Below are 24,614 nucleotides of genomic sequence, written 5' to 3'. Positions count from 1 at the left end.
GTCGTCTTTGGTTCATTGGTAGAGTTTTGGGAAGATGTGGTTCATCTGTAAAGGAGACCGCTTATAAAACACTAATACGACCTATTCTTGAGTACTGCTCGAGCGTTTGGTATCCCTATCACGTCGGATTGAGGGAGGACATAGGAGCAATTCAGAGGCGGGCTGCTAGATTTGTTACTGGTAGGTTTGATCATCACGCGAGTGTTACAGAAATGCTTCAGGAACTCAGATGGGAGTCCCTAGAGGAAAGGAGGTGTTCTTTTCGTAAATCGCTACTGAGGAAATTTAGAGAACCAGCATTTGAGGCTGACTGCAGTACAATTTTACTGCCGCAAACTTACATTTCACGGAAAGACCACAAAGATAAGATAAGAGATATTAGGGCTCGTACCGAGGCATATAGGCAGTCATTTTTCCCTCGTTCTGTTTGGGAGTGGAACAGGGAGAGAAGATACTAGCTGTGGTATGAGGTACCCTCCACCACGCACTGTATGGTGCATTGCGGAGTATGTATGTAGATGTAGATGTAGGATACTGTTTTGATCAAGACCGACCCTGATCGCATTTTGGACAAGCCCTCCACCTCCCCAAACTTGTCCTCTAAATGCTCCACAAAAAACTGAGGTTTCACTGACACAAAAGAGTCCCCATCAACTCTCATACATACGAGGTACTGGGGTGAGAGTTTCGCTGCCATCCTTAGCCTGGCATTCCTCCCATGGTGCGGGCTTAGAGACTGCTGGTGTTTGACTACTAGCAAGAGAAGACATACTACGCTTCATGGCGTGTGATCTGCCCAGGGGCCCTCCTCACAGGTGCCACCCCAGCCTCAGCAAAGGCCAGCTGGCAGGATGGCCGTTGCGGGGAGTCCCGATGCCCCAGGGTCCCAGGGTGAGGGGCATCTTCTCCTTGGCATATGCAAGAAGTTAACGGCACAAGCATCAGCAGAGCAATCCCAGTGTGGTCAAGGGGCTACAACCAACAGGGTACATGGTGGCCCCACCACAACGGACTGGCTACCGCGCTGGATATCAGGTGCTAAAAAGTCCATCATCGTCGAAAGCGCAGAAAGTGATACTGCACAGAGGATGGAGGAAAATGCACCCAAAAGGGTGACCTTGCCCAGCAGCTGGAGAATGAGCGGAAGTGCAGATCCATGTTGACGAAGGATGTGAGAGGTCTCAACGCATGATGGACACTATGCACCATGTAAAGCGTCCTTCCCCAGTTGGCTCGCTCTTCAGGAAAATTTTGAAAAATGGAGGGCAAACCCTACAGGGGACCATCACATAGCCAAAACGTGCGAGACTCCTTTTAGTGGTCTCTTACGAAAGGCAGGAATACCTTGGGCCTATTCGAACCCTTGGATCCGCAGGGCGGGGGGGGGGGGGGGGGGGGGGGGCGGTTGTGGCTGGATGCATATGGCAGGTTTCTGTTGGAAATGATTACAAGCGAAGGAACCTTAGGATAGGATTAATGGATTGGCAATGTCATATTTGGTGACTAGGATCTTACAGAGATTATGAGGGTAGCAGAAGGTGACAGTGGGTGGTGTGGGGAGGATATCAGGGAGAGAGAATTTCATTTCAGAGGCTGATATGAGAAAGTCATAGCTTTGGCAGAGCAACGTATTGAGGAATTCACAGTCTGGGTGGTAGTGGGTAACAAGTGGGGTGCTTCCAAGATTTTTGGAAGTGGGAGCTGTATTAGTCAGTGGGTGAGAGGAGGACACCACCTAGGAGATTTATTAGTGAATAAGATCTTTATGACAGCTGCGAGGCTGCAAACCCTGGGAGAGGTGATCAGTGTAGATGTTCAGGAATTCAGTGCTGTAGTAGATACATTTGCCATGGCTGCCTAGGCTATAGGGAATGGAATGTTTGGTGGAAAGTGTGGCAACTGTCAAAGAGAAGGTATTGGTTGCTTTTTTGTTGGTGTCATATGGACTGAGGTTTGGATGCAGGGTTCAGTCTGATGGAGGCCAAAATCAAGGAAGGTAGCACTGGATTTAGAAAAGGATGAAGTGAAAATGAGTTGGGAAAAGCTATTACAGGAAATGGAGTAACACATCTTCAACATGAGTTCAGACCACAAAGATGCTGTCCATAAGTCTGTACCAAGCCAGGGACTCCAGCTTCTGGCTCTTCAGGAAACCCTCTCCCACACAGCCCATGAATAGGCTCAACATATCTGTGATTTGATTGCACACCTGGTGTCAAGTACTTTTACTCATATGTGTCTCTATTGGCAATATTAAAAATTTTGTATCCTGAAGCACTGGCGAGCAGCTCTATCTTATAATTTTAAAAGTTTTCTCGAGTGCATTTTCCTTTTGATACATTATCTTTCAAATGTACACAAACAGCACAGAAAATATTATTCTAAAAAGTATTTTAAGTTATAATACTGGTCTATACATTTAATTTTTTCAGTTGGTGGGCTTTTTATCCGAACCTTTCATTACTCTTGCATCTTGTTCAGATAACAACGACAATTCTACCACGGAAGATAATAATACAACAGAACCAAAGAGTTGTTGGGCTTGGAACCTCATGCAAGATAGAACTTCCAGTGGCTCACTAGTCCTGTCATCTGGAGGGCATATTGCCTTCATAAGCAGTGGCCAGAAGTGATACACAGAAAAGTCACTGAATGAAGAATGCTTACGTCATCCTCATGGCACACTTCAGGAACCTTGCTTTCCTCCGACGGATATCGAATTTGGATCACTCTGCAAACTGTTACAGTTACGCCACTAGGACTTTTACAAAGACATACAGACTTTCTGGTTTCATTCTTCTACAATCTAGTTTGCTAGCTTGTGACAATTCAGCATGTTCAGATTTTGCGAATTTTTACTTTGTTCTGAGGTTACTTTAATTCAGAGTTAATAAAGATTGTGCACTTTGGTACACATGAGCCTTATAAGTGCGTATAAAAATTACCTTGTCTTTTGTAGTGTTGTATGTGTCTGCTATAACATCAGCTACAGCATTCTGACCCAAAAATAAAGTATTCCAGTTGTGTGAAGATGCTGCTTCTGCCTTCATTTTCAACATCTTTTTCTGCTTGAAGGTAAGGCCCTCTGAAACAAACAACTCAGAACCATCACAAGAGGCACAAAAGAAGAATATCAATAAGAACAATAAAGGACTAAAAAGTGAACAGCTAAAATATAAATGTGTCAAAGAGATACGATGACACGGTCAAGAAATATGGTGTTATTGTCACAATTCCTTAACAGATGAAAAGGAGTCCATGTGAACATTTCTGTGAACTGTCAATGCAATAAAAATATGTTTTGGTTACTAACAACATCAATCTACAGGATATTCAAATTGTCTCAGAAAACATATTACTTTCTCCCATGTTTTGGTGACATGTCAGTACATCATAGTCTGTGTGTCAGTCATTGAATACTAACAGATGATTATTGTTTTTCAAGGTATGGCTCTTTATCTTTGGATGACTCAGCAGTGGTGAGACTTTTATCAGGTCTATTTCTATGTCTGTTCTGTTAGCTGCAGCTAGTGTAACAGCTGTGTGAGCAAAGATGAAGACAACCCAGTTGGGAAACCAATATACTCTACCAAATCTAACACAGTGCATCACCCAAGAAGAGGGTGTTAATTCCTAAAGTTTGAACAAGTGCATAGCTGGAGTTTCCAAAGGGTTGAAATCGAATCCCTATTTTGAAGCTCCCTGCCAAAAGCAGCTTCAGCTGTACTCCTCTATCTTCCTGGTAATGACCGTACATGCATGTGGCATATGGAAAATGGCAGCAAACCTGGCACACAAGCTATATGTTTTTCACCAATCGTGCTTGAGTAAAATTTTGAATATCAGCTATTGCAACTACATTTCAAATGATAAAGTGCTGGGAAGAAATGGTCTACACAGCCTGTACAAAATCTTTGCTGAAAGGACACTGAAGCCTGTAGAGTATGTCCTACACATGACAAATAGAAGGAACCCCAAATAAGCACTGTTGTGGAAACCAATGGATGGATACAAAATTAGAAGAAGATTTTATACCATCTGAAAATGAATTTTTGCAAAGGATCTTTAATGCATGGACATAAACTGAGAGGAAGCTGAAAACTTGACAGCTGATGAAGTTCACCAGAGGAAACTTATTGCCCAATGTGCTACGTAGTATTGGAAAACTAAGTCCAAGTCTAAGTCTAAGTCAAGTGCCATATGTGTATGAAAGCAGCTTTAGTTGCAGTTTCCAAAACCACCAGATGGATAGTGGAGAATCGCAACATGCAGAAACCAAATTAAAGCTGAGAGAAGAGGCCTTGGGATCTGAGATACCACAGCAGGCACTTTTATTCAAGGAGCATGCATAATCTGTTGGTCAGAGCAGCAGTGTGGCCCTTTCTCTGGCCTCAACAGAAACAACGATTCCTTCTCATCACTGGAACGGGACTTCCCCTTTACATCAGATGCGGCTGAATATCTTAAGAGTAACCCCCACCCCCATTAACAATGGACCTTGCCATTGGTGAGGAGGCATGCTTGCCTCAGCGATACAGATAGCTGTACTGTAGGTGCAACCACAATGGAGAGGTATCTGTTGAGAGGTCAGACAAACGTGTGGCTCCTGAAGAGGGGCAGCAGCGTTTTCAGTATTTTCAGGGGCAACAATCTAGATGACTGACTGATCTGGCCTTGTAACATTAACCACAACAGCCTTGCTGTGCCAGTACTGCAAACAGCTGAAGGCAAGGGGAAACTACAGCCATAATTTTTCCCCAAGGCATGCAGCTTCACTGTATGGTTAAATGATGATGGCGTCCTCTTGGGTAAAAGATTCCGGAGGTAAAATAGTCCCCCATTCGGATCTCCGGGCAGGGACTATGCAGGAGGACATCATTATCAGGAGAAAAAGAACTGACGCTCTACGGATCAGACTGTGGAATGTCAGATCCCTTAATCGGGCAGGGAGATTAGAAAATTTAAAAAGGGAAATGGATAGGTTAAAGTTAGATATAGTGGGAATTAGTGAAGTTCGGTGGCAGGAGGAACAAGACTTCTCCTGCTCAGGTGAATAAAGGGATATAAATACAAAATCAAATAGGGGTAATGCAGGAGTAGGTTTAATAATGAATAAAAAATAGGAGTGCAGATAAGCTACTACGAACAGCCCAGTGAACACATTATTGTTGACAAGATACACACACAGCCCACACCTACCACAGTAGTACAACTTTATATGCCAACTAGCTCCACAGATGATGAAGAGATTGACAAAATGTATTATGTGATAAAAGAAATTATTCAAACAGTTAAGGGAGATGAAAATTTGATAGTCATGGGGGATTGGAATTCAACTGTAGGGAAAGGAAGAGAAGGAAAAGTAGTAGGTGAATATGGACTGGAAGATTTCAGACAGATTGTATAATGGTAAGACAGAGATTTAGGAACCAGGTTTTAAATTTTAAGACATTTCTTGGGGTAGATGTGGACCGTGACCACTATTTATTGGTTATGAACTGTAGACTAAAACTGAAGAAACTGCAAGAAGGGAGGAATTTAAGGAGACGGGATTTGGATAAACTGAAAGAACCAGAGGCTGTAGTGAGTTTCAGAGAGAGCATTAGGGAACGATTGACAAATACAGGGGAAAGAAGTACAGTACAAGAAAACTGGGTAGCTTTGAGGTATGTAATAGTGAAGGCAGCACAGGATCAAGTAGGTAAAAAGATGAGGCCTAGTAGAAATCCTTGGGTAACAGAAGAGATATTGAATCTAATTGATGAAAGAAGAACATATAAAAATGCAGCAAATGAAGCAGATGAAAAAGAATACAAATGTCTAAAAAATGAGATCAACAGGAATTGCACAATGGCTAAGCAAGGATGGCTAGAGGACAAATGTAAGCTTGTAGAGTCATATATCACTAGGGGTAAGATAGATACTGCCTACAGGAAAATTAAAGAGAATTTTGTAAAAAAGAGAACCACCTGTACGAATATCAAGAGCACAGATGGAAAACCAGTCCTAAGCAAAGAAGAGAAAGCAGAAAGGTGAAAGAAGTATGTAGAGGGTCTACACAAGGAAATATTTAGGAAGTGGATGAGAATGTAAATGAAGATGAAATTGGAGATACGATAATTTGTAAAGAAAGCAGATGGCAGTAATAAGAGTCGAGGTGCATGAAAGGGAAGCAGTGATTGAAGAGGGAGTGAGACAGGGTTGTAGCCTATCCCCGGTGTTATTCAATCTGTATATTGAGCAAGCAGAAAAGGAAACGAAAGAAAAATTCATAGTAGGAATTAAAATCCATGGAGAAGAAATCAAAACTTTGAGGTTTGCCGATGACATTGTAATTATGCCAGACACACCAAAGGACCTGGAAGAACACCTCAACGGAATGGACAGTGTCTTGAAAGGAGGATATAATATGAACATCAACAAAAGTAATTAATAGGAGGTTATTGGAATGTAGTTGAATTAATTCAGGTGATGCTGAGGGAACTGGATTAGGAAATGAGGTAATTAATGTAGTAGATGACTTTTGCTATTTGGGAGGCAAAATAAATCTTGATGGTCAAAGTAGAGAGGATATAAAATGAAGACTGGCTCTGGCGTGGAAAGCGTTTCGGAAGAAGAGAAATTTGTTAACATCAAGCATAGATTTAATGTCAAGAAATCTTTTTTGAAAGTATTTGTGTGGAGTGCAGTCATGTATGGAAGAAAAAAATGGACAATAAATAGTTTAGACAAGAAGAGAATACAAGCTTTTGAAATGTGGTGCTACAGAAGAGTGCTGAAGATTAGATGGGTAGGTCATGTAACTGAGGAGGTGCTGAATAGAACTGGGGAGAAGAGGAATTTGAAACACAACCTGACTAAAAGAAGGGATCGGTTGGTAGGATATGTTCTGAGGCATCAAGGTATCACCAGTTTAGTATTGGAGGGCATTATGGAGGGTAAAAATTGTAGAGGGAGACCAAGATATGAATACGCTAAGCAGATTCAGAAGGATATAGGCTATGGTAATTACTCATAGATGATGAAGCTTGCACAGGATAGAGTAGCATGGAGAGCTGCAGCAAACCAGTCTCTGGACTGAACACCACCACCACCACCACCACCACCACCACCACCACAACAACAACAACAACAACAACATCTGTAAAACTTTCATTGATTGGGTTCTTTAGCATCTGGTTGCATACAACTGGGTCATAGAGATATGCAGTGCTAAAGTGGTAGTACACTGTGAAGCTCCCACTTACTGAATGAGTCATTTTAAGGTTCCACATGTTGTAAAGTAAAAGGCAGATACACAGAATCTGCCATGTGTTTCTGAGGTATGAGTGTTTGTTAGCAGTTACTATTTGTGAATACTCTGATAGAGATGTAAGGGTGGCTGCTATAGACAAAAGATAAGTGGCAACACTGCAGGTACCATAGTGGAGGATTGGTGAACACGGAACATCTTTGTTTCACGCACAAATGTGACGATGGGGGGTGTGTCCACACTGTGCGGATGTAAATTAAAAATGAAACCATTTGTCAGATCAGTAAAACCCATGCAAAACCTGCCAGAAGTCAAGAGCAAATAAGTTCAAAAAATATATAGATAACAATGAACATACCTAAAATCAGTACAAAGTGTGCATGTCCAAGTTAAAAGGCAGTATGACTCATCACCACCTTTCAAATGTGCATGACATAAGTGAACGATGTAATGAGAGTACCGGCATGGGACTAGAATCAAAATAAGCCCAAACAGAGCCAATTAGACACTGTACAAAAGACAAGGCACTACAAAGTAAGACTTGAGACAAAAATAGCTACACTTATGGTAAATCACTTGATGCCAAGTTTGCACAGCGCTATTGTTGATAGGCAACATGCAAATTGCCATAACTGCAACAAACAAAAACACTATTCTAGTATCTGTACTATATAACTAAATGTTTGAGAAATGACATGACTGCAATGTCTGCTACATACCAATTTCTCGTAGAAAGTGGCAATGTGAGCATTGGAACAGAGACTGAGTAATGTGTCTTCAATGTGGACCAAGTCCATCGTAACCGAAAAATATATCACCAGGTCATAATTAAAACATAAAAAATAATGAATAGCAGTAAGAAAACTTCTAAGTCGGCATCAAAAAAAGTACTAATGACGTCATTTAAAAGCATGTGGCACCAGGACAAAAAACATAGAAATTGCGATGAGTAATCAAATCAGTACCGATGCAACCAGATATTAAATGGCAAACAATCATAAAAACAGATAAAGAACACTACGAACAGGGGCTAAAGGAGGACTACGGAATAGCATCAACAAGAGTAAATCAGGTAAAAAATAATGGACTACTTCAGCCATTGCAAAAAATTGCTCAGACTGTTTTCATATTTAAGCTCTGCCTCAAAAACTAGTGGCCTTCTCATTTATGATTAACAGGTTGCATGAGGTACTGCATAATAAATAGGACACTAACACAGAATGGGGCACTGTAAACTTGCTAACATATGTGAATGTTACCCAATTAAGGAGATCAAGAATACTCATAGGCAAATGATGGTAAAGATCAGGAACCAGGGGCTGAAGGCAGTACACTCATTGTACAAAATGCAGATGAGAAGAAAAAGTTCATTAGGATTCCATACCACACGAATATTTCGGATTAGGTGGGTAACTGGCTGAGGTGTCTAAATATTATTCCTGTACTCTTTATACCTAATAATAATAGACAGCAGCTGATTCTGCATGAATATAGAGCTTCCCAGCCATTTAATAAAACAGATTTATCGTATTAAGTGCCCACAGTGTGACTGTAAGTGTGTGGGGGCAAACTGGTACAAGTTTTTACTCCAGGCTCAAGGTGCATTCAAATGCAAGTAAATCCAAACCTGCATTATCTATGCGTCTTGTGCTTAATGATCACAGGTTGGATAATACCATGGAAGATCTGTCGATATTACATATCTATCCTAAGGGCTTGACTCTGAACATCCTAAAAGAGAGAGAAATTTTCAACGGTACAACTAACACTCCTCAAGTTGCCGCGAATAAAAAGGCACAACTTAAAACATACAAATATTTTGAGTAATTTTATGCAATAGCAGCAACAGTCAATTATTTTTTACCTCATTTGCTCCTGTTGGTGCTGTTCCACAGTCTTGCCATAGTCCCTGTTCTTACCGTTCTTTTTTATTTTTTTGTCTGTTGGCCATTTAATGTCTGGTCGCATGAATACCGATTTGGGTACTCATTGCAATTTCTACACTTTCCGTCCTGCTGCCAAGGAGTTTTAGACTATGTCATTAGCATTTTTTATGGTCCCATCTTGGAAGTTTTCTTACTGGAATTTATTCTTTATATGTTTCAATTATTTGCCCAAGTGGCTTATTCAGATTATATGCAGTTTTATCAAAGCTTCTAGCCTGGGTTTCATTGTCACAACTGCTTCTGTGCTGTTATTATAGCAGTCATTTACTCGACTTCCACATGCATCTCATGTAGTGCACTAGTTTGACATTATATATGGTCTCTCTAAGTTTTTGAGTTTATTAATTTTACTGGTTTTACCTCAAGTTTTTTTATATTTTTTCTGGTTACTTTTGTCTTTGCCCTGTATGTTTTTTATGGGACAGGCACCTTTCACACTTGTGCCATTATCTTCACCTGCCCATTACTATTTTCACCGCTCTGAGCTTTACCTTGTTTCTCTTTTGTCGAATGGGGCAATTCTCACATAGTGTTTACTTTAGTGCAGCTTGTAGGCACATTACTCAGTCCCTGTTCCAACAATAGATGGATCACACTGCCACTTTATGGGAGACAATGGTAGTGGCAGACATTGTGGATGCACTGTTTTTCAGACTTTTAGTTGCTTAGTTACGGATACCCGGTTAGTGTTTTCATTTGTTGTCAGTTTCCATGTTGTCTATCAATGTCGGCACTGTGCAAACTTTGCATAGGTTGGCCTTCCATATGTGTACCTATTTACTGTTCAGTTTTAACCTTACTTTGTAGTTCCTAGATTTTCGCATAGTCTCTAATCCAGCGCTATTTGGGTTTATTTTGACTCTAGGCTCTCACCGGCACTTGCAACATATGGCTCACTTATGTCAGACACATCTGAAAGGTGGATTTGGTAGTCACTTTTCCATACTCCCTTAGATGAGCCATGCATGGCAGAGGTACTGCCTTTTAACTTGGACATGTACACTTCATACTGATTTTTGGTATTTTCTTTGTTCTCTATATATCGTTTTACCTTATTTATTCTTGACTACTGGCCGGTTTTTTGTGAGTCTTACTGTTCTGACATATGGTTTCACTTTTAATCTACAATTGTGGCTGAAGATGGGGATGAAAGTCCGAAACCGGGTTGTGTAAGACTTTGGTATTAATTTTGTACAACTGTAATGGAAGTTTCAGTTAAAACAATTTATAAAACAGTTGTGGATGTACCACTAACAGATATCTATGCTCATATAGTGTTGCTGGCCACTAATAGACAGATCCAAGATTCAGTTGTCAATGACCATTTCACTTTTTCTGGCATGGGAAGGTCTGTAACCAAATGCGAAGCAGCTGGAATAAACAGCAGTGAAGCTGATGAGCTAGCTGTCAAAGAGGTGGTATTAAAAACAAGAAAATTCACAACACAGATGAAAAATCATGTTAAATGTCAAAGGTTAATCTTAGGACCAGTTTTAGTCTGCATTATAAAGTAATATATGAACACAGCCACAACACTTAAAAGAGTTTCCTTGACGTTACAAAATTCACATCCATTAAACTTACCCATTTGTAACATCTCTTCCAAAGTCTTTTTTGCTTTTCCTGGTAGTAAGTGTAGCATTCTGCCGTGAAAAACAGATCCATCCAGTTCTGTATACGCTTTAGCTGCATGTTCAGGCATCAAGAAAGTCACTACTCCAAACCCTTTTGTTTTTCTGGTAAGCCTGTCAACAGGCATAACAACTTCCGTAAGAGGTCCTGAAAAACAGTGTAAGCTAAGAAAAAAAGATTCTGCATTTAAAGAGAGAGATTAAATGATTCAGTCATACCAGAAATTTGCATGAAACAGATTAGTAGCTTTGCTGCATACATACAACAAAGTCTTTACTGCTGCAATACACAACAGACTTTATCTTTTTACTTAAATCATTGCTAATGCTCTTTTGAAGTAAAAACCTTCATATTTTCTCCCAATATTTCATACCCCTAAAACTGCAATCACAGTGACACAAAAGGTAAAGTGATGATTCAATAAGACATAAATTGTCAGAGGAACTAATTTCAGATAACTTTATCAAGTTTCTTCAATTTATTAACAATTAAGGGTGAGTTTGAAGACACCAGAAGGAATTTCTCAGTTCGCCACCATGAGTTGCTATAGGACAGAGGAAAAGTCATTAACATTTCTCATCTCTCCCAGTGGACTGTTTCTTGCATTAAATGCACATATGTAATTGAATCACATGTAAAGCATAATTCTTAATACTCCTATGAAAAAGTTATTCTGCTGAAGCTTTCTGGCATACTAAACTGGGTGACAGATCAGGACTCGAACCTATGGCGTTTTGCAGACAAGTGCTCTACCAAATGAGCTAGCCAAGCATGACACACAAGCGCCCTCACATCTTTACTTCCGCCAGTACCTGCAGGACTAGCATCACTGCAAGAAAGAATATTGCGGAGACATGGCTTATCCACAGCCTTGGAGATTGTTTGCAACAAATTTGGCCACAGAGTGAAAATTCATCCTGGAATTTCTTCTTTTTCTCAACTTCTTCAACAAAAACTTTTCTGTTTGGGTATCAGTAAAAACCTGCTTGCTAACTGTCATTATGCACAGCATTCCCAACAAAAAATTCATGAGAAAACATTTTTTCTGTAAAATTCTTGACTTTATAATAAAATATGTTCTTAAAGAAATGGGAAAAATCTGGGAAACAACTATTCACCTGTAGCGGATTGATGCATAGAGCAGCCTAATTATCTAAATGTTTATGCACTGGGAAACTAGAAAAACTAAGGTTGTTATCATTCCATTTGATAAAATTGTCATCTTTGAACTGTTACAAGTCTTTGGCTATGGTTTTGCTTGTTGCTTCGACCCAGGTGTCAGATTACGGAGACAAATTTCATTCATGGTCGCAAATTGTGCATAGTCCAAAAATGTGCTTAGATTCTGATGGACTGTCATTAATTCAGCTTCCCCTTTAACTATAAAATCAATTACCACAGCAGTAACAGTCACTGTGTCCGCAGTTACTGCTGCCTGCTGCTCGTTACGCGAGCACCAGCTCTACACCAGAGCTAAAATCTCATTACTTTTCTTTTTCACCTGCATTTCAGAATCTTCTAAAATGATAATCTGAAGATTGTCTGTTTTTACAGTAATCTTGCAGGATCAAACAAAGGCACCCAAGATCTCTCAACTCCCTAAGTCTGATGAAAAGGGAGGGCCGTCAAAATGATGAAAATTTTCCAGGATTTTAACGAAGTTCTTATAACCAATTTATTGCATCCTCAATACATTTCCCATTCCAGCAACATGCTGATTAAATCTAGGACTGTCAACTTATTATAGGTAAGCTGTAGCATACAAATATGGATGTACTGCTTGCCAATCTTCCCCCTGTGCAAATGGTAGGGCTATTGGCGACACATTGTGTGGCATATTTACCAGTCTCATAAGCCACTGCCATTGATCATTGTCTTCTTCTGCATAGTCCACTGGTAGTAGAATGTTTAGCAGCTGTTCAGTAGAGTCCTTTCACACTTGTCTCATTGCACCATACTCCTTTTTTATCATGAGCATTAACAGTGGCAATTAAGTTTTTTTTCTGCTGCTATTGTGGAAGGGGCTGACCTGAGATTTGTTCTCAACATTTCCCACTGCTTTGCATTTGTGTTTTGAACTTTATCTCAGTACATCTTCTTGGGTAAATATGGTAAAGTAATAATTGCCTTGTTCTTTCTGTTTCTTGAGTGTACTTTGGTGTCTTTGTTGTATCTGTACTGGAGGTGGCAAATAAACATAAGCACACATCTACAAAAAGATAACACAGTACGCTGGTGGGAGAGTCGAAAGTGCTGTCTCTTGTGTAGCCACGAGCTGCACTCAGCGCACAGGGTGCATTCAACAGAGATACTGTCGATACTGCACTTTTGGTCTTTAGATTGTGTTTAAGAGACACTGGTTTGCACTTATGAGGCAGACACTTGGTTCTGTAACAGTTCAAATGCTGACCAACTGCTGAAAACCTCACAGTGCTTTGGGCTGTGGCAGCAAAAGATTGAAGAACTCCCCAAGAGAACAAAAAGAGGGCATGGCTAGTGTTTCCTCACATGATAAATTACTCCACTAGCTTCACAAAAGTATGAGAGGCCATTAGGAGAAATTCTGGCCAGCATAGGTGGTTACCAATCACTGTCATACTCAAATAGGAATGTCTTCAAACAAATCCCAAAGACATTGTCGAAACAACAATGATGTGATAGGTTGCAGCCTCTGATGTGGAAGTGCAGGGTACTGATGGATGAAGGCAGTTGGAACATCTACTATAAGAACATTCATGAATATGTATGTCCTTTTTCTTTAAAGGAGCTGAATTTGGCAGTGTCCGAGTCTCGTAGAATGTTTCTCAATGTAATCAAACACAGTGCAACATGCTGCAACACCTAAGAAATGAAATAAAGTTAACCACCAAGAAGTTTTCATAATACATGGCTGGATGGAAACTTTTCTGACTCATAAAAATAAGCTTTCTTGATGCCCCTCCTCAAACCAAGGAAGGCCATACATAGTCCAGCAGTTATTACAGAGTTGCACTCACTAAGTGTCTAGGAAAGGATCTTGTGCACATGGTCAGCTGACACCTCACTTGGGTCCTGAAGTCATGTAAATTATTCAGGTTGCTTCCAGTATGAGTTCATGAGATACCTCTCAACCTTTAACAACTTAACACCACTGTAGGTGGCTTTCTTACACAGACAATATCTGTCCACCAAGATGGGATTAGGTTCATCACAGATACCCGCATGCCCACAGTCTGGGCTTTGGCAGGTGAGTTGTCACTAATAACCTGGAGGAAACTTCTCATTATGCAACAAGCATATAGGTTCTTACCTGATAAACAATCCTTCATATTCCAACTAATCAAACATTTACCCATGGACATGGCTTTTCATAATCAACCTTGCAATACAAAGCAAACGTGACCCTAATGGCACCTGCTGTCTTTCACAAACTGAGCTTTTCCTGAGGGTAGAGACAACTGCCACTTTGGTTAGTTATGAGGTCCAGTATTACTGTAATCCACATTCTATGAGGGCGCACTGAAAAGTAATGCCTTCAAATTTTATATGTGGAAACTCTTAAAGCTTTTTAAATAAAACAATCATCATTAACATTCTGCATCTTTATTCTTCATGTCTACATATTTGTAGCCCCCTGCCACTAGAGTGCTATGAATTGTAACATGTAACATGGCAATGTGTAATGTAACTTTGTTGGTGAGTGAGAAACAGCTTGCTGTAATCAAGTGTCAAATTCAAAGAGTTCGTCCACACATTAAGCACGGTCTCCTTCAGCATGTCAATGCCAGAAAGGTACACAAGTGCTGCGACATCTGCAACGATCCAACACTTTGGACTCGCTGTCATCCATCATCCTCTAGACAGTCCTGACTTGGCTCCATCTGATTTTCTTCTGCTACCAAATCTTAGGGTGGTTGGTTTGTGTGGTTGAAGGGACCAGACTGCCAGTTCATCGGTCCCTACCAAACCTTAAAGAACATCTTCGACAACATCACTTTGATGGTGATGAAGCCTTGCAAGCGGAGGTGAGGTTGTGACACCATCAACAAAGTCAAACATTCTACAATGACGATATCAACAAACTGATCTCTTGGCATAAATGTGTTCATTGTCAAGGTGATTAAGTTGAGAAATAAGTATCCAGACATGAAGAATAAAGATGTAAAATTTTAATAACGTTTGTTTTATGTAAAAAACTTCAAGAGTTTTCATATAAAAAATTTGAAGGAATTACTTTTCAGCACACATTCATAATTCCAGGCCGATATTTTATACCAGCACCACAACTGTATATTAGTCAACAATGTATGGTCCAAGTGGGGGACAGTCTTGTCTGTTCTACAGTTTTCCCTGGTGATTTGCTCAAGATCCATTTACTATCTACAGAGGAAATATACAAGGAATTTCAAAGGCAATGTGACATTTAAAATGAATTTATGATACAAAATATCTCATTTCCCCCAACTCCGTGAGTACACTACAAGTCATCCATGATATTTAGCAGAAGAAGCAGACATGCACTACATTTATGACAGCACAGTACACCATCCACTGGGTTGCCATGTCCTCACTCTTGAGGCACAAGGTCTAACATGAAAGAGAGTGAAAAATGATTACAAGTGAGTCACTGAAACCTACAACCAGGCTTCTCACCACAGTTTATTTCTCCAGTGATATGGCCAACCCAATTTGGTGCTTGTTGAGTACAACCACTTGTAACTACATTTTAGAAGAAAGCAACCAACTCACACATGAAAATACAATCCATAATTTGACTGAGGACTATTTTAGGTGATGAAACACAAAAGTGTTAGATGTTTGCCAAACTTCTGTTCAGATTCCATGTTCCCAGCTTTTGCACAGAGTACTGGGAAAAAAATACTGTTTTCAGGTTGGTTCAGTTAAACATCCTTTTCTGCTTTTAACATTTTAAGATTTATTTTGGCACTTTTTATACCCTTTCACATTTTTATTCTACCACTCTTTTTCATTAAGTTTCACTCTCTGATCGTAAGTAACACATTAGTGAAGTGTGGTCAGTGTTGTTTGGCATCCCTTAATCAATAAAACAGCAGCAACAGTAACACCCTGAGCTCATTTATGTTCAGCCTTTTTTTTTTTTTTTTTTTTTTTTTTTCCAAAGAATGTTATGTACTCATTAGGTGATAAGTGCATACAGTATCAGCTCTCATAAACAGACTCATTTAGTAAGCTCTGATTGCCATATAATGAGCAGTTCCCACAGTTTCCTGTATGATTACCTGATTTTGATCCTTACAGCACTCATACAATGCAAATGAAAATCTTTGGTAACTGAAAAAACTCATTTTTCTCCACATCCAATTAACTACTTTAGGTGACTAACAAAAGTAGGTACCAACACTCATGCTGCTTAACAAAATGCTCAATTTTATAACTAACAGTTTAACATTGTGAGGAAGGGGCAGAAAACTGTAGCAGCAAAAATCAAATCTGAGCTGGTGAGCTATCAGACAATGCACTTATCACTGTGCCACACAACTAACATGAAAATCACTGAAAAACAGTCCCTCACATTTTACTCAAAAGTCTTCACAGAGTGTTTTACCTTTTCATACAGCCCATTCAAGCAAGATATTCTAGGAACTTGAAAGGGACGTCTATCTCCTCCTACTTGCACAGTCTTGGCCAAATTGATAAGGCCCAGACCATAGCATTACTCTGTCAGTACAAGAATACACATGATATCCAAGAGCTCTACATGTAACATATCCAGATTCTTAAATAACAATGCTGGGAAATTGGCATTTTTCACATTGACAAATCATTGCCACTGGTGGGAGGATGAATTGGGGATCAAACACTGGACCTTAGGAGTTGTATTCTGGCACTTACCCATTGAATCAAACTTCAGGTTAAAAATTGGAAAAAGAAACTTTATTTAGAAATGAAAACAATTTTCATTCAAAACTCTTGTACGAAAAGCACAGGGTATAAACACTGTAGGAAGTTCTGGCAGAATGCAAATTAAAGGATTAAAGGAGACCATTCACTGAATAGCAGAAGTGTTGAGTAATTGATACCCACACACAAAGAAAGAAAACTTGCTTTATTTTCCTTTTTTGAGCTGTAGTAAAACACACACACACACACACACACACACACACACACACACACACCTATGCCCCTACAACGTGCTGGCTGGATGAACAGTACCAGTGCTGCATTTCAGTAGGTGGGGCGTAGGACAGGTTATGGTGGGCATTGTATTGGGTAGGGTGCTTAGAGGCAGAGAGAAAGAGGCAAGAGGCAGGGAAAAGGATTGGGGGGTGGGTGGTTAGTGGCTTAGAAGGAGGCAGCTGGTTTGCAGGCAATGAATGAAAGAGGCAGGACAAAGGATTGGGGTTGGTTAACTAGTGGCTCACAGCGAGGCAGCTGGCTTGCTGGCTATGAATGTGGGAGGAAGAGGTGGCAGATACACAGGCTAGGCATGAGATACACAACTGTCAAAGTTGTTGGGGAGCAGCGTACTCTGAAGGTGATGTGGGGATGTGAATATATGGAAGTGATGACACGATGGAGGAAGAGGAAACTATTTGGTAGAGTTTTTTTTTTTATGATGCTGCTGCCATTTGACTGTAATAAATTTTTATTTTATTGTTATATGATCCAGATTTTAGCCTTAGGCCATTTTCAAGTATAAAAAGTTATTTATATATACTTGAAAATGGTGAAGCCCATAATCTGGATCATGTAACAATAAAATAAAAATTGTGACAGCCAAATGGCAGCAGCATAATTCAAAAAATTTACGATCACTATGCCTCCAGCCAAAATAAAAATTATCTATTGAGTCATCCCAGTGTACAGCAGGTTGGTAGTCATACTGACACACCCACAAGAATCAGCTATAAACAAGTGTCCCCCTCACCACCCTTGACTGGAAAAACTCAACTACACCCTTTGTCAGGCTTTTCATTACCTGTCACCATGCCCTGAAATGAAGGACAGCCTACCCAAGATCATTCCCATTCCTCCTAAAATTGTGTTCCATCACTCACCCAACCTACACAACACCCTAGTTCATCCCTATGCCATCCTCAACCCCTTGGTACAGGGATCATATCCCTATGGTAGCCCAAGCTGCAAGACCTGCCCAACCCACCCATGCAGCACTTCCTACTCCTTCAGTTCACAAGCTTATCTTACCCTTTAGGCTTATCTTATCAGAGGACGTGAATGCAGTCATTTCATATACCAACTTTGCTGCAAACACTGAAGAGCTTTTTATGTTGGTAAGATTACCAACCAGCTGTCCACCAGGATAAATGGCCACCGCCAAACTGTTGGCAAGAACAAAGTAGACCACCTGGTGGCACAACAAGCAGTTGGGCACAAAATGCTCAATTTCAATGACTGCTTCAAATGTGGACCGTGTAGAATCTTCCCTCCAACAACAGTTTCTCTGAACTACACAGGTAAGAGTTTTGCTCCCACAATTGTCCTGGCCTCAATCTCCAGTAATCCACTGCCCCAACACCCTCCACCCAACAGTATCCCCTTCCTTCGTCCTGTCACCCCCATACTATTCAAGCCTCATATCACCTTCAGTTTGTCAGCGTGTGCCTCCCTAACCCCCCCCCCCTCCCTCAAACAACCGTGCATCTCATGCCCAGCTGGCATACCTGCCACCTCTCCCTCCCACATTCTTGGCTAGCAAACCAACTGCCTCCCTCCAAGCCACTAATGCAGCACTGGCACTGTTTGTCCAGATGGCACTATGTAGGGGTGTAGGCAGGTGTGCGTGTGCTTTTGTGTGTGTGTGTGTGTGCGTGTGTGTGTGTGTGTGTGTGTGTGTGTGTGTGTGTGTGTGCGTGCATGATAGTTTGTTTGTGTCTTGAAAAAGTATTACTCCGAAAACTACATAGTTTTCTTTTTTTGTGTATGCTTATTGTAGCCCAACACTTCTGCGTTTTGGTGAGTGATCTCCTTTAATCCTAAAGTATTTACAAAAGTATAAGGTATTTAGCATCCTGAAAAGTACTGTATTTTATCAACACAAACTTGAGCCCATAAGCAAACCATAAAGCATGGCAAACACAATACAGTTATTATCCATACAGAGCCAGGAAACAGTAATTAAATATGTTCCATCAATAATATACATGGAATCCCAAGTGTTAAATCCCAAAGTAGTGTGACAGCACTGCATGTAGAAATACTAGTCTTAGTTAATTGTTTGGAGTAACCCGTTTGTTGTAACATCACTTAAAATTTATTGGTAATGTTAATATATGACATTTTTAACAACTCACCGTATTTACTGAATAATTTTTCAATATCATCTTCTCTGACAGTGTATGAAAGATTTCTGATAAATATTCTCCCTGATTCAGCAATTGTTTCTTCATTTTTCAAGGTATTTTCTTGCTCCTTCCATTTATTCTCATGCAGATATTCTTCAGCTGTTTCTTCAGATTTTGAAATGTATTTCAGAACCCATATTCTTCGACCAGCTACAAAATAATGAAAGAGGAAGAACTTCTGAAAAATGGCAATTATGATGCTTTTATTCTAATTATCACTCAATGTTACAGCAACAAACAAGTTCATAAGTGAAATTTTTTAAGAGGGAAGTTTATAATGGCTTATTCCAAGGTGCTATATTCAGTAAAATACGAATTTAAATTTGAGAATCTCAAAAACGGATAATAAAACATAGCATTTCAACATATTCCTTATGTATAATTTTCACAATACAATGGGAGAAGCGAGTGTTAATCGAATCTTGCACAGAAAAGTTACATCAAAATGATGTCACTTGGTGCAACTATGAAAGTCAATAGCAGCTGATGAAAAAACAACTTAAGACACCCCATATTGGATTTCACTGCATTTCGTTGTTTTTGTATTATAACTTATGCGCTCTGAAAGAATACTGTTTCAAGGTAATGACACATCAAAGATTTATCACAAACACATAAGTGCTATAATTGAATGTCAGTTAATGGCTCATCGGCAGTAAAAGCCTTTGGGAGTTGTTAACAGGAATGATAATTTCACTGACAGTTGTAAGCATCCACTGTGGTATTGTGACATAAGAAGTGGAATAATGAAGTTGAAGGAATTAGTTTTGCATCCTTCTATAAGCTTTTTCGAGTTTGTAACAGATTCTGGGACTTTCTTTGTTATGTCATAGAAGTATGTTTTGCAATATTTGATATCGTTTACATATAAGACCGCACTCTCTCAGGAATGAATTTAATCCATTTTCTGATTCAATCTGATTAAAAAATGAAAGATTCAATTGCAGAGAGTGAAAAGATCAGCAATGACATGTGCATTCTTGCTTGTCAGAAATGCTTGACCGCTTTTTCCAAATACTGCATGATTTCTGAGGGTGTGGTTAGGCAGGAACCTAAGAGTGCAGCTTATTTGCTGCGAGTGATACCAAGACAAAACTACTGAACTTGGTATGCTGGACACATGAGATAGGTGAAACACCCTCAGACTTCACGAAGAATAATTCGAATTACAAAGGCACAGGTGCTGTCAGGTCATGTATTGCCAAACCATCAGTTATAGTAACAAAATATCAACAATATTATGAAAAGTATAGATTGAAACTCACTGTGAATATGACCGGTTGCGGTGCAGACAGGCACAATGAAACGACACATGCAAGCACATCTCATATACATGACCACTACCATCAGCAGCTCAGACCAACAGTCAGTACTCTTCCTCCCCCTCCCACTTGTACCCTGCTATCCCTTCCATTATCATGCCCCTCCACAATGCTGCTTCTGTGCTATGTGACAGCCTCAATCCGGTCCAAGCCGCTGGACATGGCACTCATGTGTGCGTGAGGTGTGCTTGCTTGTGTGTGTTTTCTTTGCTGAAGAAGGCTTTGGCCGAAAGCTAAAATGTGTAACAGTCTTTTCGTTGTGCCTGTCCGCAACTCAACAGGTGTTCTTCACAGGGGGTTGCCATTTATCCTTTTCCAAATACTGTTGATATTCAAACCAGGAGTTCCCTTTTTTTGATAGTTACAAAATTCTAAAAATTTTGTGGTCTGACTGGTAGGCACACACACAGTGACTGACAGTTCCCAGGTTGTGTATGTGTAATACTTTATTAACAGAACACATAATAACGAAGGTAGATTCGGGTAGATCCTCACGATCTGGTAGGGAATAAGACAAAGTCAGGGTCTATTGTGACACTGGTCATGACAGTCACTATTAGGCATAGATTCACAAGGTAAGTTCACAGAAGAAATATCAATCCAGGGACACTGGGAGCAAGAAAAGCCAGCGTTGGAGAAGGTGATGGCTCTGAGAATGATGGCTGGCAGCTCGGTATTGATCCAGAGGCAGGGCTCAGTTAGACGGGCCTGTGGAGCTTGGAGAGACAAAAGTCGCTGCGGGCTCCCAGAGGGAGCTCCGTTGGAGGGGCCACCGGGTGTGGCCAGCATAAAGCCCAGAGCACGAGTGAGAGATGCCTGTCAACAATTGAGCAGTGTTTTAAACAGTCAGCAGCTGGTCGGATACCTGCTTGATACTTGGTGAGAAAATGACCTGCAAATGTAACCTAATTCCACAATTGCAGTACTGCTGTTGTCGGTGCGTGCGCTGCTTATAGGTGAGTCTGGCACCTCTACTGGCACTTGCTACAGACTAGCATGTCAAGAGGGGTACTTATGTCTGTTGGCTGTAATGTTGCCAAACATTACAATGCAATGTACTTGCACTGTTTGATGCATGTACTGTCTCCAGTGAATTGCCTGTGGCACCGGAGCAAGACTACTCATTCTGTTCATAGGTGTTGTGCTGGAAGAGCAGAAGTGGTTGGCAGTGGCTGGATATAATACAGAAGAATGGAAAAACTTATACAAGGCAACCTCTTGGGAGATCAGTTTTGGTTCTAGAGAAATGAAAGAATCCGTGAGTTATAACAGATCCTACAACTTGTCTTAGAAGATAGGCCAAAGGAAGGCAAATCTGTGTTCATAACATTTGCGGGTCTACTGAGGGCCACACCGCACAATAACCCTGGGTTTGGTGTGGGGCAGCAGTGGGGTGGGCGGACTGCTGTGGCCTGTTGTGGGGTTGTGGACCACTGAGGGCTATGGCGGGACGAAGCCTCTCTGTCATTTTTAAGTCCCCGGTTTAATACATAACACACAACGGAGTGGATGACACAATGACAGGATGCCTGAACAAATAATGAAAGGCACATTGTATTCCTCCAGAAGAAGGGCCGACTAAGAGCTAGATGGCTGGACAATGTGTTGGCTGACTTTACCAAGATGGAGATCTGAGGACTGAAGAGAAAAATTGAGAACAGATGTCTGTAGGAAGATTATTGAAGAGGTCAATACCCTTCAAAGGTTTTAGTGCTGAAGAAGAAGAAGAAGAAGAAGAAGATAGTGGTGAACCTTAAGAAAAGCAGACAGCCAATCTGGTTTCATACCATCCCAAAATGTCACTAACATGGAACTATCAATGCTCAGTCACCTAGATACATAAAGAGAATCCTGCAAAGAAAGCGTCAACAGTCTTGCCATTAATAAGAAGTCTCTCTTCTTTGATCATTTTACTTTTAAATACCAACAACTTGACTGTCTTCTACCAAACAAGAACATTACTATAATAAAGAGAGAATTACCGCAACACCATTCATTACCACCTTACCCAAAAAGCTCTTATTTTTTACTAAAGCCTGCTTCATTTCCTTTTCTGTTTTGAAACAGACATATGCTATTCCTTTTATTTTGACAGGAATTCTGATTGATTTTGGCTTCAATGGATGAAAGAACTGTTTTATGTCTTTCTTTTTAGCACTGATGGCCAACCCACGGACTTTGACAGTAAAGAATTTTTGAAGTGGTTTGTCATTCTGCTTCTTTTGTGGAATATCTCCAGATGGTGGAGCATCTGTATGGTCATCATTTTTCACTGTCTTCAGCTTCAGGTACTGTAAATGCAAGAATTCATTGTTAAGAAACAATATTTAACCTTGAATGTCTTCATTGGAAATCAAAGGGAAAAGCTCTTAACTACAAATTACCTCAAGATCAGATATATTCTTCTTTGCCACACTGTCATTGTTACTCAAAGTTTTCACATCCTCTGATTGCTGTTCTTCACCTTCACTTTCATTGCCGGAATCATCTGAATGTTTGCTGTCATGGATAGCAAGTGTTCTTTCATTCTCAGGTTTAGAAATGAGAATATCATTATTCCATGGTATCTTAGATGTTTTTGCACGTACTTCCATAAATTCAGCAAATAGTGGATCATCTTTATGCTGTCCAGAACAAAGTAATGAAAATAAATATTGTACATTACTTGCTGAATTAGTTTATAACTAAATTAAGTAAGGACTTAGGCAAACATAAAGTATCTATGCAGTGTCTATCCTAAACACTTAGTTATATATTGTAGATGGATAGATAAAAATCTGCTCACCAAGCAGCAGCAGGAGAAAACACACACACACACACACACACACACACACACACACACACACACACACACACAAAGGTTTAACTTCTGCAAACTTTCGGAGCCAGTGGTTCCTCGTTCGGGCAGAAGAGTTGAAGGGGAAGGGAGAGGGATGAAGGAAAAGGACTGAGTGACAGATAAAATTTGCAATTCACACACTTTAAGGTGCAATATTAAATGGAGTGAAATACTTTTTATGCACTTGCCATTATAAGAGGCTGGTACTGCTTAAGAGGTACCTAAACAGCAAGACTGCAAATAAGAACAGTCCAAAATGCAAAAGTATCCTACCTAACTCAACAGTGTAGGATGTATATATTACTTCTTAATATGCTTGTCTGGCAAATCCATATGATGTGCATGCACATACAAAAGGTGAATAAGGTGGAGCAGATGATTTCCATGCAAATACAATTTCAAATATTAAGTTTATTAAAGGATTAAGTCAGCATTCAACCGTGCCTGTCATCAATTATTATCCAGAAAGTTTGCCTAATGATGAAAATTAAGACCAGTGTTCCTTGCTGTGGAAAAATTAAAAACAAACTGCTAATTATAAATTGCTTTTTGTTGTTGTGTGGTTAGAAGAAGAGCACAAAACAAAAAATAGTCTATAAACAGAGCACATTAAGCTGGAGTCTGTACAAAGTATGTTACACAATCAATCACTACCCCGAAGACTATTGCTTAAAGACTGCCTAAGGAGGATAACATGCCCCATTTCAAAGTCATCTTTCAATATATCAGAAGTGGTATGAAAAACGGTAGTGAAAGAAAGAAGAGATGGAAGGGCGTACCCAAAATCCCCACTTGGAAGCTATCCAACAGCTTCGAACAGCACCAATCACCTTCTACACATTGAGAAAAAAGCAACTGTCAGATGCTCTTTCCATAAAGAGACATCATGTATTACTGCCTCTAACAAGGTTACAACATTGACAACCAAGCTACATCACTGAAACTATATTCAGGGCAACTAACCAGTTTCATAAAACAAGGCTCTGGTTCAGCTCACCATCTACAACAGGTCTCTGATATATGACCAGTAAGAGCAACACTATATTACTTGTTTGGATAGGGATGTTCTTCCAGGCTTTTCAGGATGGAAAATTAATGAATCTTGTTTCTACGAGTCAGGGAATTGTCCTGTTTTCTGTATTGAGTTATAATCTTATGGAGAATATTGTCACACCAAAACCACAATAAATGGTCATGTCACTTGGATTTCCTGAATTTGGTGGCTGTGCAAGTGGCTGGGTGTAAGTGATGGCAGCACCGTGATACTTCTGAAGAACTGGAGGAACAGACGCTGAGAGA

General features: G+C 40.1%; 1 protein-coding gene across 1 annotated transcript in view; it reads right to left on the bottom strand.

Annotated features, from left to right (window-relative positions):
• Positions 1 to 24,614, bottom strand: part of LOC124785461 (probable RNA-binding protein 19) — a 115,616-nt gene that overhangs the window by 59,402 nt on the left and 31,600 nt on the right. The window contains exons 4-8 of the mRNA XM_047254183.1: positions 22,861 to 23,100; positions 22,485 to 22,767; positions 19,104 to 19,304; positions 10,783 to 10,977; positions 2,946 to 3,085 (exon numbers count right to left, since the gene is read on the bottom strand). Coding sequence (XP_047110139.1) covers positions 2,946 to 3,085; positions 10,783 to 10,977; positions 19,104 to 19,304; positions 22,485 to 22,767; positions 22,861 to 23,100 — 1,059 coding nt within the window. The remainder of the gene's footprint in view (positions 1 to 2,945; positions 3,086 to 10,782; positions 10,978 to 19,103; positions 19,305 to 22,484; positions 22,768 to 22,860; positions 23,101 to 24,614) is intronic.

Source organism: Schistocerca piceifrons, chromosome 1 (assembly GCF_021461385.2).
Source record: "Schistocerca piceifrons isolate TAMUIC-IGC-003096 chromosome 1, iqSchPice1.1, whole genome shotgun sequence".
In the NCBI taxonomy this organism is placed as follows: domain Eukaryota; kingdom Metazoa; phylum Arthropoda; class Insecta; order Orthoptera; family Acrididae; genus Schistocerca; species Schistocerca piceifrons.
The sequence above is the reverse complement of the archived record's forward strand: the minus strand, read 5'-3'. Positions and strand labels throughout refer to the sequence as shown.